We start from the raw sequence: 12,801 nt of genomic DNA, 5'->3' as shown, positions 1-12,801 counted from the left end.
TAACGGTCAACTGTCAGCACATCTTGTGACCCAAAAACAACTGCCATCTGCAACTGCCATTGCACATCTGGACAAAGGACCTGACCACAGAAAACTCACAAAAGACAGTAAACAACTCTCTAGATATGGACACAGTAACAAGGGGGCAATGAGGAAGGGGCAGTACAGAAGCATTTTTGCACCAATTGAAATAATCCAGGGGTGGCACAGGATGTAAGGGTGTAGACCAAAATGAAGCCTGTGTATTGGGCTTCCCTTCCTGCTTTTTCCTTAGAGACCCCCATACATTCAGACTCTGCCAGCTTCTGTTTGTATACTCTCTCTCTCTCCATTGCATTTCCAATCTGATAGTACAGCTTGTTACTGGTACATTTCTGCTGTTACATTTTATATACTCTGCTTACAAATAAAAGTATTGTCTGATTTGGAAATACAGTGCACATCTTGTCTGGGTCATTCTCGTACCTAGGAGCAACAGTGAAGGGCTAATAATAATAATAACTTTATTTTTATATACCACCATACCACAAACAGTTCTAAGCGGTTTACAAGGGAAGAGACTATACAGACAGCGACATTACAGAGAACTTTCGAAATTACAGTGGCATGTTAAGTTTAGTCAGGTTTATCTGGAAGTGTTTTGGAAGTATATCAGGTTGAAGTGGGAGTCAGAGAAATTTGTCAAAGAGATAAGTTTTTATTGGCTTCCTAAATGTTTGGTACGAAAGTGCGTTTGAGATGAAGTTGGTTAAACATTTGTTCCATTTGCCTGCTTGGAATGATAATGTTCTATCGAGGTAGCTATTGTAGTTTCAGCCCTTTAGGGATGGAAAAGCGAACAAGTAGGTGAGACATATAGGTTGGGGATGAATCTGTCATGGTTTTGAATCAAAGGCAAGCAAACTTAAAAATGACCCTTGCTTCCACAGGCAGCCAGTGTAGTTTTTTGTAATATGGACTTACATGGTCTGATTTCTTGAGGCCATAAATGAGACGGACTGCAGCATTTTGGATGACTCTCAGTCGTTTGATGGTTTTCTTGAGAGATCCCAAGTATATAATATTGCAGTAGTCTAAGGCAGTGGTTCCCAACCCTGTCCTGGAGGACCAACAGCCCAATCGGGTTTTCAGGCTAGCCCTAATGAATATGCATGCGAGAGATTTGCATATAATGGAAGACAGAGATTTGCAAATCTGCTCCAATCATATTCATTAGGGCTAGCCTGAAAACCCGATTGGCCTGGTGGTCCTCCAGGACAGGGTTGGGAACCACTGGTCTAAGATACTTAAGATTAGGGATTGAACCAGCAGTCTAAAGGAAAATAAATTGAAGTATTGTTTAATGGTATGAAGTTTCCATAGAGTGAGAAAGCATTTTTTGACTTGAGCATTAGTGTGATCTTCAAACATCAGGCTTCAGTCCAGGGTGACGCCAAGGATTTTGGTTGTAGGATTAATTGGATAGTCTGATCCATTTAGTTTCGAGGTGTTCATGATCTTGTTATTGGGACTTGCCAAGAAAATCTTGGTTTTTTGGGGATTCAGTTTTAGTTTGGAGTGCATAGTCCAATGTTCTACCTTAGTAAGGACAGATGAGATGAATTGTTCTGTCTCTTGGGTCATTGAGGTTATGGGAATAATAATTGTTATATTATCCGTGTATATGTACGATTTCAGTTTTAAATCGGATAACATATTTCCCAGTGATGCCATGTAGATATTGAAAAGTGAGGGGGAGAGTGGGGAGCCCTGTGGCACTTCGCAGGGATTGGACCAAGCTTGAGAGTAGATTCCTTCGCTGTATGGTAAGTATGTTTTTTTTAGGAAACCCGTGAACCAATTTAGTACCTGTCTGGAAATGCTAATGGAATCAAGGCACCTAAGCAGGAGGTCATGATCAACAAGGTCGAAGGCACTGCTCAAGTCGAACTGCAGTACCAGTGCACTTTTTTCCCGGGAAAACAAATGGAAAAGAAGGTCAGTCATAGAGGACAACAAGCCATTCTCAATACATCCTTTAGTATCCAGATTCATGAAAGTACCATACCAAACCAAAATGCAAAAGTCCAACAGGACAAGAACCCACGAGTTCAAAAACACACAAAAAGCAGTGGGAACGGACAATGAACACTCCACAAGAAATCAAAAATATAAACAGACTTGTTTATTCCAAAGCAAAAGGACAAACATCAAATGTAGACCCAACACAGTACTCTATTTCAGCGAAGAAACACCTGCATCAGGGTTCACTGTAATGTTAAGTCCTCTGTTAATACACATGAAAAAGTCAAGCGCTGAAGAGGTATTCAAGCCAAGTATCAAACCTCCTCCAGTGTATTGGGATCTTAATGTTGTTCTTTCTACTCTTATGAAACCTCCATTTGAACCACTCTCGACTTCACCCCTCAAACATCTCACTTAGAAAGTAGTCTTCCGCATTGCTCTTACCTCTGCACGAAGAGTCAGTGAATATCAAGCACTTGTGTCAGACCATCCTTAAACAATGTTCTACCACGATACGTTGGGTCTTCATACTCATACAGTGTGCAGTCCTCACTTAACAGGATGAACTATTCAATAAAAGAACAAACCAACTTGTAACGTTCTTCATCTTGCTTTATTCAAAATATATTTTCTCTTTTCATTCTTGCTCCAATGCTCATAAGCCCGACGGGACCCGTTTCGCCAAACTGGCTTTATCAAGGGTTCCAGCAAGGAGCACTATACAATATATAATAAATTAAACAATTAATCAACATATTATCATAATTTATATACAACATCCTGAAGAAACTGTATTTTAACTAATAAAATTATCCATATTTAATATGCAAAACTGCAAATCCTATATAATTATTTATTTGTATTAATCAATTATCATTCAAATTCATTAATCTGTACTAAAACAATATACACCTTCATAGCTTATGTTAATTACATAATTACATTTCTCAATAAATATTAATAAATACCTCCATACAACAGACATTGGTAGAATAGTATTGGAAACCCACATATTTGATAAATACTTATTTGTATTGTGTCCAACTCATTTATAATATATGAAAAATAAATTAACTACTTTATATATATTCAACATATCACTAAAAATATATCTAATGCACAAATACAAACCTTAATCATTAATTAACTAAAAAATTAGAAAAACTATTAATCATTAATCAATACATAGATATACCGTATTTTCACGCAGATAACGCGCACCCGTGTAAAACGCGCACACGGGTATAGCGCGCAGAAACCACGATTTTATGTACAAAAACTTTTGTATACCGCGCTCACGGGTATACCGCGCATGCTGCCCGACTGTCCTTTCGCCCGCCCCGACTCTCCTCTGGCCACCCCGACTCTCCTTGAAAGTCCTGTCCCCCCTTGAAGGTCTGCCTGTCCCTCTTGAAGGTCTGTCCCCATCCTGAAAGCCTGATGCCCCCCCCCCGATGTCCGATACATCCCCCCCCCCGGCAGGACCACTCGCACCCCCACCCCGAAGGACCACCGACTCCCCGACAATATCGGGCCAGAAGGGAGCCCAAACCCTCCTGGCCACGGTGACCCCCTACCCCCACCCCACACTACATTACGGGCAGGAGGGATCCCAGGCCCTCCTGCCCTCGACGCAAACCCCCCTCCCTCCAACGACCGCCCCCCCCCAAGAACCTCCGACCGCCCCCCCAGCCGACCCGCGACCCCCCTGGCCGACCCCCACGACACCCCCACCCCCCTTCCCCGTACCTTTGGTAGTTGGCCGGACAGACGGGAGCCAAACCAGCCTGTCCGGCAGGCAGCCAACGACGGAATGAGGCCGGATTGGCCCATCCGTCCCAAAGCTCCGCCTACTGGTGGGGCCTAAGGCGCGTGGGCCAATCAGAATAGGCCCTGGAGCCTTAGGTCCCACCTGGGGGCGTGGCCTGAGGCACATGGTCGGGTTGGGCCCATGTGCCTCAGGCCGCGCCCCCGGTGGGACCTAAGGCTCCAGGGCCTATTCTGATTGGCCCACGCGCCTTAGGCCCCACCAGTAGGCGGAGCTTTGGGACGGATGGGCCAATCCGGCCTCATTCCGTCGTTGGCTGCCTGCCGGACAGGCGGGTTTGGCTCCCGTCTGTCCGGCCAACTACCAAAGGTACGGGGAATGGGGGTGGGGGTGTTGTGGGGGTCGGCCAGGGGGGTCGCTGGTCGGCTGGGGGGGCGGTCGTTGGAGGGAGGGGGGTTTGCGTCGAGGGCAGGAGGGCCTGGGATCCCTCCTGCCCGTAATGTAGTGCGGGGTGGGGGTAGGGGGTCGCCGTGGCCAGGAGGGTTTGGGCTCCCTCCTGGCCCGATATTGTCGGGGAGTTGGGGAGTCGGCCGGGCAAGAGGGCTTGGGCTCCCTCTTGCTCCAATCGTGGATGCGGGTGCGGGTGGGAGCGCGTGCGAGCGGTCGTTCGGGGTGGGGGTGCGAGCGGTCCTGCTGGGGGGGGTGAATCGGGTGTCGGGCGGGGTGGGAACTATGCAAAAACATTTTTGTATACCGCGCTCACGCGTATAACGCGCGAGGGGTATGCGCGGTAGGTAAAAACGCGTATAACGTGCGCGTTATATGCGTGAAAATACGGTAATCATTTGTATATATATATCCTCCTACCTTTTATCCACTAAGTGCCTCATTAAAAACCAATATGATTAAATAATAAATAAATATTCTTTATACACCATCCCTCTTAAAAAACATATTACTCATAATTAATAAATAAATAAATATAAACACTCAATTAATCGTTATTTTCTAATAAATACATATTTTAAAACCTATATAATTAAATGTCATTTCATAAGTGAATATTCTTTAAATACCATCACTCTTTAAGCGAGATGAATGGGACTATGCTAATAATACTGTATACAACTGGTCAAATAAGAGAACAAAGCTTTCAATTGATGACCAATCTTTAAATATTAATGGACCTGTCTCTAATGTTTCCACTTCAAGCAGTTCAAGTTCTCTTTCCTCAGGGAGTTTCTCCTATAATAATAAAAATTTTTTATGGCAAGGCAGAGGCAGAAACAGGGGATGGAGAAACAGAGGGCAGAATCAATCCAGACCCACCACCAGGTCACAGACCAAAATGGTGGGGTGGTAATGAATATTTCAAATATAGAGTTAACTTCAGCTGAAACAGCCCTTCTTTCCAAAGGTCTTTCCTTTGTCCCTACACAAGCCTTTGACCCCTTCCAGTTTAGTATAGATATGGAAAAGTTTGTCAGGAAACTATATCTTAGATCCTTCTTCTTTGGGAAAGAAAATACATTAGATCATACTGTTATTAATCCCAAATCTCAATGGTATCCACCTATTCCTATGGAAGACAACATTAAAATCTTCAAAGAGTGTGTTTTAAAGGAAATAGAACAACAGACATCTAAAAAAACCTATAGTCATCAAAATATAAAAAAGAAGAGAGAATAGCTCTAGAGAATTTATGTAATAATAAAAATATCACCATACGTAGAGCAGATAAAGGTGGGGCTATTGTTGTCCAGAATACAAATGATTATTTGAAAGAGATTAAGAATCAATTAGATGATAAAAATGTTTATTACGTAACAGGCCTGAATCCAACTAAGCGCCTCATGAGTAAAATTGAGAGGATAGTTTCCAATGGTGTAGATGAAGGTTTCCTAACTGAAAGGGATAAAAAGTTTTTAGTGAATAAACATCCTACAACTCCAATGTTTTACACTTTACCAAAGGTCCATAAAAATAAACAGTTTCCACCAGGGCGTCCGAATAATTTAACTTTTACTATGACATATTCAACTACTAAGTTAAATTTTTTAGATTTAACCATTGAGCAGCATCAAAATTTTTTTAAGACAGACGTATATTTAAAAGAGACCGATAGAAATACATTATTATCCTATGAGAGTAATCACCCAAGTAGACTAAAAAATAGCCTTCCGTTTTCCCAGTTTATCAGACTCAGGAGAAATTGTTCAGACTTCAATGTTTTTAAAAAACAAAGTAAAATTCTGGAACAAAAATTATTATCCAGAGGTTATCCTCAGAAAGTGGTAAAAAAAGCGTTCAAAAGAGCGAAATATTGTAACCGAGAATGGCTGCTATTGAAATCATCAAAAAACAATGAAAACGAAAATGACATTATAACTTGTGTCATGAGATACAATAAGTTTAGCAGTACAATTTCCAATATTTTGCATAAATTTTGGGACATCATCACCATACATCCATCTATGCAAAATCTTACCTTGAGAATAGCCTACTCCAGAGATCAGAATTTAAAAGAGATATTAAAAAGTGGTGAAAACAGGAGTGCCTTTAAGGATGAGTCTACCTATGGGTTTCTTCAAATGTCTTTCCTGCAACATTTGCAAAATGAGTATACAAACTAAGGTCTGGAGGAACCCCATGGATAATAGAGAATATAAAATCAATCATTTTTTAAACTGTAGGTCAACTTTTATTATCTATGTCATACAATGTCCCTGTGATAAAATATATGTTGGGATGACAACTAGAGCTTTTAAAATTCGCATGCAGGAACACAAATCCAACATTAAATGTTCCAATATAGCTGAACCTTTAGTGGAACATTGTTTAGTCCATCAGCATAAGTTTGAAGATCTTCAATACCTTGCAATTGATCATGTTCTAGAAAATAAGAGAGGAGGAGATAGAAAGAAGAGGCTAGCACAGAAAGAAACTAAATGGATCTTTAAATTGAAGTCCATTGAACCTATGGGTTTGAATAGTTTTATAGATTGGAAACCTTTCTTTTAGACATATTTGTTTTTATTTTTGTTTTTCAAAGTCCATACTCTTGGTTTTTTTCCCTTTACATATGTATTAATCTCAGTCATTTAGTTAGTATCCATGATGAGTTTTTGCTGAGTCGTTACCATGGCAACAGCCACACGAGATTGTTATTTGGCTTTTCTGCCTTGTCTTGTGTAATGGGACAGTATGACTTTTGGCTTTTTATTTTATTTTCTTTCACTGTTTTGTCACTCAGAGTGAATGCTGTTAAGTCTAATTCTTTTCTAAAAGTTTGGCACTAAGAGCATGCGCGTAATGCCGTATTTTTGCCGAGTCGTTACCATGGCAACAGCCCACGAGATTGCTATTTGGCTTTTATACCTTGGCTCCTGCAGCGGGACAGGACGATTTTTGGTTTTTTTATTTTATTTAATATTCTTTTATTGTTTGTTTCTCAGTGTAAGTGCTATTAATTCTTTTTCAAAAGTTTGGCACTAAGAGCATGCGCATAACACTAGGTAAATCGTCATTCAACGCATGCTCTTATGAGTATAAAAGAGCTAACAATATGGCTACCACACACTGCTCCTGCCCTGTGAGCAAGAGGAAGCCAAATTAAGGTCAGTAACTTTTATTGTGTTGTAATGGAGGTTTTTCAAAAAAAGTTTTAGAAGTTTCCGTATTGAGTAAGTTTAGCCAGTCTCCTTTTCATGGAGCTTCTAACTATGATTTTCGGCTTTCATATTGAATAGGTGCTGTGCCATTTACGAGTGAATTTTGAATAAAGCCTAAATTAGTTTAAGTAGCGATTTTTAATGTAGGCTTTAAACAATTCTGAGCTACTCACAATTTATGAGGTTTTTGTTTTTTATAATATTCTCAGCACCACAGGCATAAACTACGGTATTATGAGGAGGCTTAATTTAGACCCAATATAGTTTATATAAGGCAGGTGAAATTTACTTGAGTCACGGTCCCCTAACAACAGTTATTATACGCGCAACCTTTAACAATGTACATGAAAATTAAACAATGAATTGCCAATCGACACTATTTCTATTTATATTTTTTTTTAGGTTAACATATTATTAATTATTTCATTTAAAAGGGATGGTATAATTACATTTAGTTTTGAATTTAAAATAGACTTTTAATTTTTGATAATTTATGAGTTTTTTAAAATAATCATATATAGTTGCACATTTATAGATTAGACTATCTTATGCTCTATTATAGTTTACCTAAGGATTTGTTGATTAACATATGGATGCATATTTATATGATTGATTATTATTATTTATTAATTAATATTTAATTGTGCATATATATTTTTATAAAAAAAATTTAAATATTAATGGTGTATTAATATGTATTTATTGGATGAAAAAACATGAGATTATATATATATGATATTTATTTACTAATTGAGAGTTAATAGTTTTCTAAGAGTGATGGTATTTAAAGAATATTCACTTATGAAATGACATTTAATTATATAGGTTTTAAAATATGTATTTATTAGAAAATAACTATTAATTGAGTGTTTATATTTATTTATTAATTATGAGTAATATGTTTTTAAGAGGGATGGTGTATAAAGAATATTTATTTATTATTTAATCATATTGGTTTTTAATGAGGCACTTAGTGGATAAAAGGTAGGAGGATATATATATACAAATGATTATATCTATGTATTGATTAATGATTAATAGTTTTTCTAATTTTTTAGTTAATTAATGATTAAGGTTTGTATTTGTGCATTAGATATATTTTAGTGATATGTTGAATATATATAAAGTAGTTAATTTCTTTTTTATATATTATAAATGAGTTGGACACAATACAAATAAGTATTTATCAAATATGTGGGTTTCCAATACTATTCTACCAATGTCTGTTGTATGGAGGTATTTATTAATATTTATTGAGAAATGTAATTATGTAATTAACATAAGCTATGAAGGTGTATATTGTTTTAGTACAGATTAATGAATTTGAATGATAATTGATTAATTCAAATAAATAATTATATAGGATTTGCAGTTTTGCATATTAAATATGGATAATTTTATTAGTTAAAATACAGTTTCTTCAGGATGTTGTATATAAATTATGATAATATGTTGATTAATTGTTTAATTTATTATATATTGTATAGTGCTCCTTGCTGGAACCCTTGATAAAGCCAGTTTGGCGAAACGGGTCCCGTCGGGCTTATGAGCATTGGAGCAAGAATGAAAAGAGAAAATATATTTTGAATAAAGCAAGATGAAGAACGTTACAAGTTGGTTTGTTCTTTTATTGAATAGTTCATCCTGTTAAGTGAGGACTGCACACTGTTTGAGTTGTTCAACTTACCTCACTTCCAATCTTCAATAATTTTTCCATAGTCTTCATACTCATCCCAAGTTCCTCCTTAAAATTGTATCAGAGTTTCATCTCAACCAGACTATAGTCCTTCCGGTCTTTTTTCCAAGACCACATTTACACCCTGGAGAAGCTTCACTCTGCATATTGGACTGTGAACATGCACTAGCTTATTACTTGGATCAGACCAAGTCTCACAGAACTTCTACTCGGCTGTTCCTGTCTTTCAATCTTAATAGACTTGGAGTTCTTGTTACCAAGATAATCACCTCCATATGGCTGGAGAACCGGATCTCCTTTTGCTATGCTTGGGCCTGACTGACGCTGGCATGCCATGTGGCTGCACATAAAGTGTGAGCAATGGCCACTTCAGTAGCTCACCTACGTTCCAGTGCCATTGAAGGCATCTGTAAAGTGGTCACCTGGTCCTCAATTCATATCTTCACATCCCACTATTTGGAGAAAGGATAGTCAGTATGGACAATCATTTCTACAAAATTTATTCTCCACTTAAGATGCCAACTGCCCAACCAAACCTTTTGGTTTCGCTAGACTCATGATAAACCCAAACATGTCTTATCAGAGGCATGATCTTGGGCAGCTAAGGAGTTCCACATGTGAGAATATGCTGCTTGCTTGTCCTAGGTGTTATCCGAGGACAGCAGGCAGATATTCTCACAACGCTCACATCTCCCCTAGTTGGCTTCTTAGCTTTGTTACTGAACTGGCGGTCCCTTGAGCCGATGTCAGGCAGGAAGACACCTGTGCATATGCGGTATGGACAGCCTCGAGACTTTTAAAGTGGTAGTACACTTTTGCACTGTCCATACCAGGCTCCATGGATGACATCACCCACATGTGAGAATATCTGTCTGCTGTTCCCAAATAATATCGTTTACAGGTAAGTAGCTGTGCTTTATAGCTACCCTGAATTTTACTCAGCTACTTGATGTTTAACGCAGGTTAGAGGGAGCATTGCTCCTTCTGTAGAGGTATCCCTCTTTAAAAAGAACGGGGGATGGGACGGGACAGTAAGATAGGACCTCTTAACTGTCTACTAGCTGCCTCCCTCAGTACCTCTGTTACTGACACTAATATGTTGTGAGCATATGAGTAATATTATTTGCAATATACTGGAAATAAATACAGGACTTTTAACACTTGGCTCCTAATCAGCCCTAGCTCTCCAGTCCAGCATCTTTCTGTTGGCCATAAGACCAGTGATGATCAGCAGCATTGTAATGAAAATCCTGAGGTTACGGACAGTCATAAAATAAGAGCCGTACTGAGGCAGATGATGCTTATATTACATATTGGTGTTTTTGATTGCTAGATGACCACCAGGTTGCAGATCTGCTAGCCTTTGGTTTGTTGTTGAATAACCAAACATTAAGTACAGATAATACGTATTTGGCCTAATTTTATACATAATGATAAATATTGAGTGTGTGCGCCTGATTTCTGTGCACAATTTAATTGAATAACAAACCATTTGGGTTCTAATAATCAATTATTGGTGCTAATTGCCATTGATTAAAATTCTCTCACACACACACACATGTTTGGTTCTGAAAAGGACATGTGGCCATGAGAGGGTCATGGATGAATCGGGGTATTCCTGCAATTTACATGTGCTGTTATAGATTAAGAGGGATCTGAGCCTAATTTAGGCATGAGGATTTACACCAGTGCCTGGCACATTTATATGTGTGATGACCTCTCAAATACAGTGGAACCTTGGTTTACAAGCATAATTTGTTCCAGTAGCATGCTCGTAAACCAAAATACTCGTATATCAAAGCGAGTTTCCCCATAGGAAATAATGGAAACTCGCTTTGATATGTTCCCCCCCCCCCGAGGCCAGCGGCGCTGCTCCCCCCCCACCCCGCTCGCAAAGGCTCCCCCCCGAACAACTTGAACTTACCTGCTCCCATCTGGCACCGGCATGAAGCCCACAGGACGTGCCGCTGCTGCTAGAAAATCTTCCTGCCTCTGCCGGGCCTTGAGCATACGCAGATGCATGCTCAAGGCCTGGCAGAGGCAGGAAGATCTTCTAGCGGCACCAGCACATCCTGTGAGTTGCGTGCCAAGTTGTTCGCACGGGGTGGGGGGGAGGTGCCGGTTCAAGCGGGGGGGGGGGCCTTTGTGAGCGGGGGAGCGATGCCGGTTATCGGGAGGGGTGCTTGTAAATCGAGTCAACACTCGGTTTGCAAGACAAGTTTTACGAGAATGTTTTGCTCGTCTTGCAAAACACTCACAAACTGTGTTACTCGCAAACCGAGGTTTGACTGTACACTTATGGTTTTTAGAATCATCTAGAACACTGGTCTCAAACTTGCGGCCCGCCAGGTACTATTTTGAGGCCCTCGGTATGTTTATCATAATCACAAAAGTAAAATAAAAGAGTTTCTTGATCATATGTCTCTTTAGCTATAAATGACAATATTATTATTAAGACTTAGCCAAAAGGAAAGATTTATAAACTATAAAAAGTTTTACCTCATGCAAAATTGTCATTTCTTTAATAAGATATTAACTATTTTTTCTGAGGCCCTCCGAATACCTACAAATCCAAAATGTGGCCCTGTAAAGGGTTTGAGTTTGAGACCACTGATCTAGAATGATTGTTTTATTTAGTATGTAAGTGCAAAAGGAATACTTAAGGAAAATGTACCAGTAACCTGGGCCAAAGAAGTAGCTGTGGTGTTTTGCTTTCACTTTTCCCTAGGCACTTGGTGGACTCGTAATTGCTGCTGTCATCAAATATGCAGACAACATTTTAAAAGGGTTTGCAACTTCCCTGTCCATTATTTTGTCAACAGTAATCTCTTATTTCTGGCTTCAGGATTTTATCCCTACCAGGTACAGTACTGTCATCTCATTATATATTTCTCTTATTTCTCTGAATTAGTACAGCCTCCACTGCAAGTTCAGTAGCTAAGAACAAAAATGCAAAAACCCGTGCCCATCCTATTTTATCTAGTGCAGGGGTTCCCAACTCTGTCTTGGGGGACCCTTGGCCAGTTGGGTTTTCAAGATATCCCTAATGAATATGCATGAGCGAGATTTGCATATAATGGAAGTGACAGGTATGCAAATCTCGCTCATGCATATTCATTAGGGATATCTTGAAAACCTGACTGGCTGGGGGTCCCCCAGGACAGGGTTGGGAACCACTGATCTAATGCATTGCTTCTCAACCTAGTCCTCAGGACACACCCAGCCAGTTGGACTTTTAGAATATCAACAGTGAATTGCATGCACTGCCTGCTTGGTATGCAGATCTATCTCATGCATATTCATTGTGGATATCCTGAAAACCCAGCTGGTTGGGTGTGCCCTGTGAACTGAGTTGAGAAGCACTGACTGGTCTAGGGAATAATCAGAATATGGTTATAATTTAGGCAGTGTTGCTTACATGTGTGTTCCAAACCTCAAACAGTGTCATTAACAATAAAAACAAACACCTACTATATTATTCAGTGTTTGGAAAACAGTCAACTTTTCCAAAATATCTCTTTGTAGAATATTGTCATAGTAATGTTTGACAGTGCCTGTTGTTGCTAAACTATCTCAAATGATCCTGCCTCTGGCCTTGATTTAACATATTGGATCCAGCATCTTGATCATAGAAAAAAATCGAAGTGGTCTGTCACTTAACA

The 12,801-nt window shown here is 39.5% G+C and overlaps 1 protein-coding gene across 5 annotated transcripts in view; it reads left to right on the top strand.

Annotated features, from left to right (window-relative positions):
• SLC35A3 (solute carrier family 35 member A3) overlaps positions 1-12,801 on the top strand; it is a 126,580-nt gene that overhangs the window by 97,092 nt on the left and 16,687 nt on the right. For all 5 annotated transcript variants that reach the window (XR_004536608.1, XM_033916230.1, XM_033916228.1 and 2 more), the window contains one exon: positions 11,868-12,001. Coding sequence is in view for 4 of the 5 variants with exons in the window: in XM_033916230.1 (XP_033772121.1) it covers positions 11,868-12,001 (134 nt within the window). In the remaining variant the exon portion in view is untranslated. The remainder of the gene's footprint in view (positions 1-11,867; positions 12,002-12,801) is intronic.

This window comes from Geotrypetes seraphini, chromosome 12 (genome assembly GCF_902459505.1).
Source record: "Geotrypetes seraphini chromosome 12, aGeoSer1.1, whole genome shotgun sequence".
NCBI classification, from domain to species: domain Eukaryota; kingdom Metazoa; phylum Chordata; class Amphibia; order Gymnophiona; family Dermophiidae; genus Geotrypetes; species Geotrypetes seraphini.
This window is presented reverse-complemented; position numbering and strand designations above follow the sequence as displayed.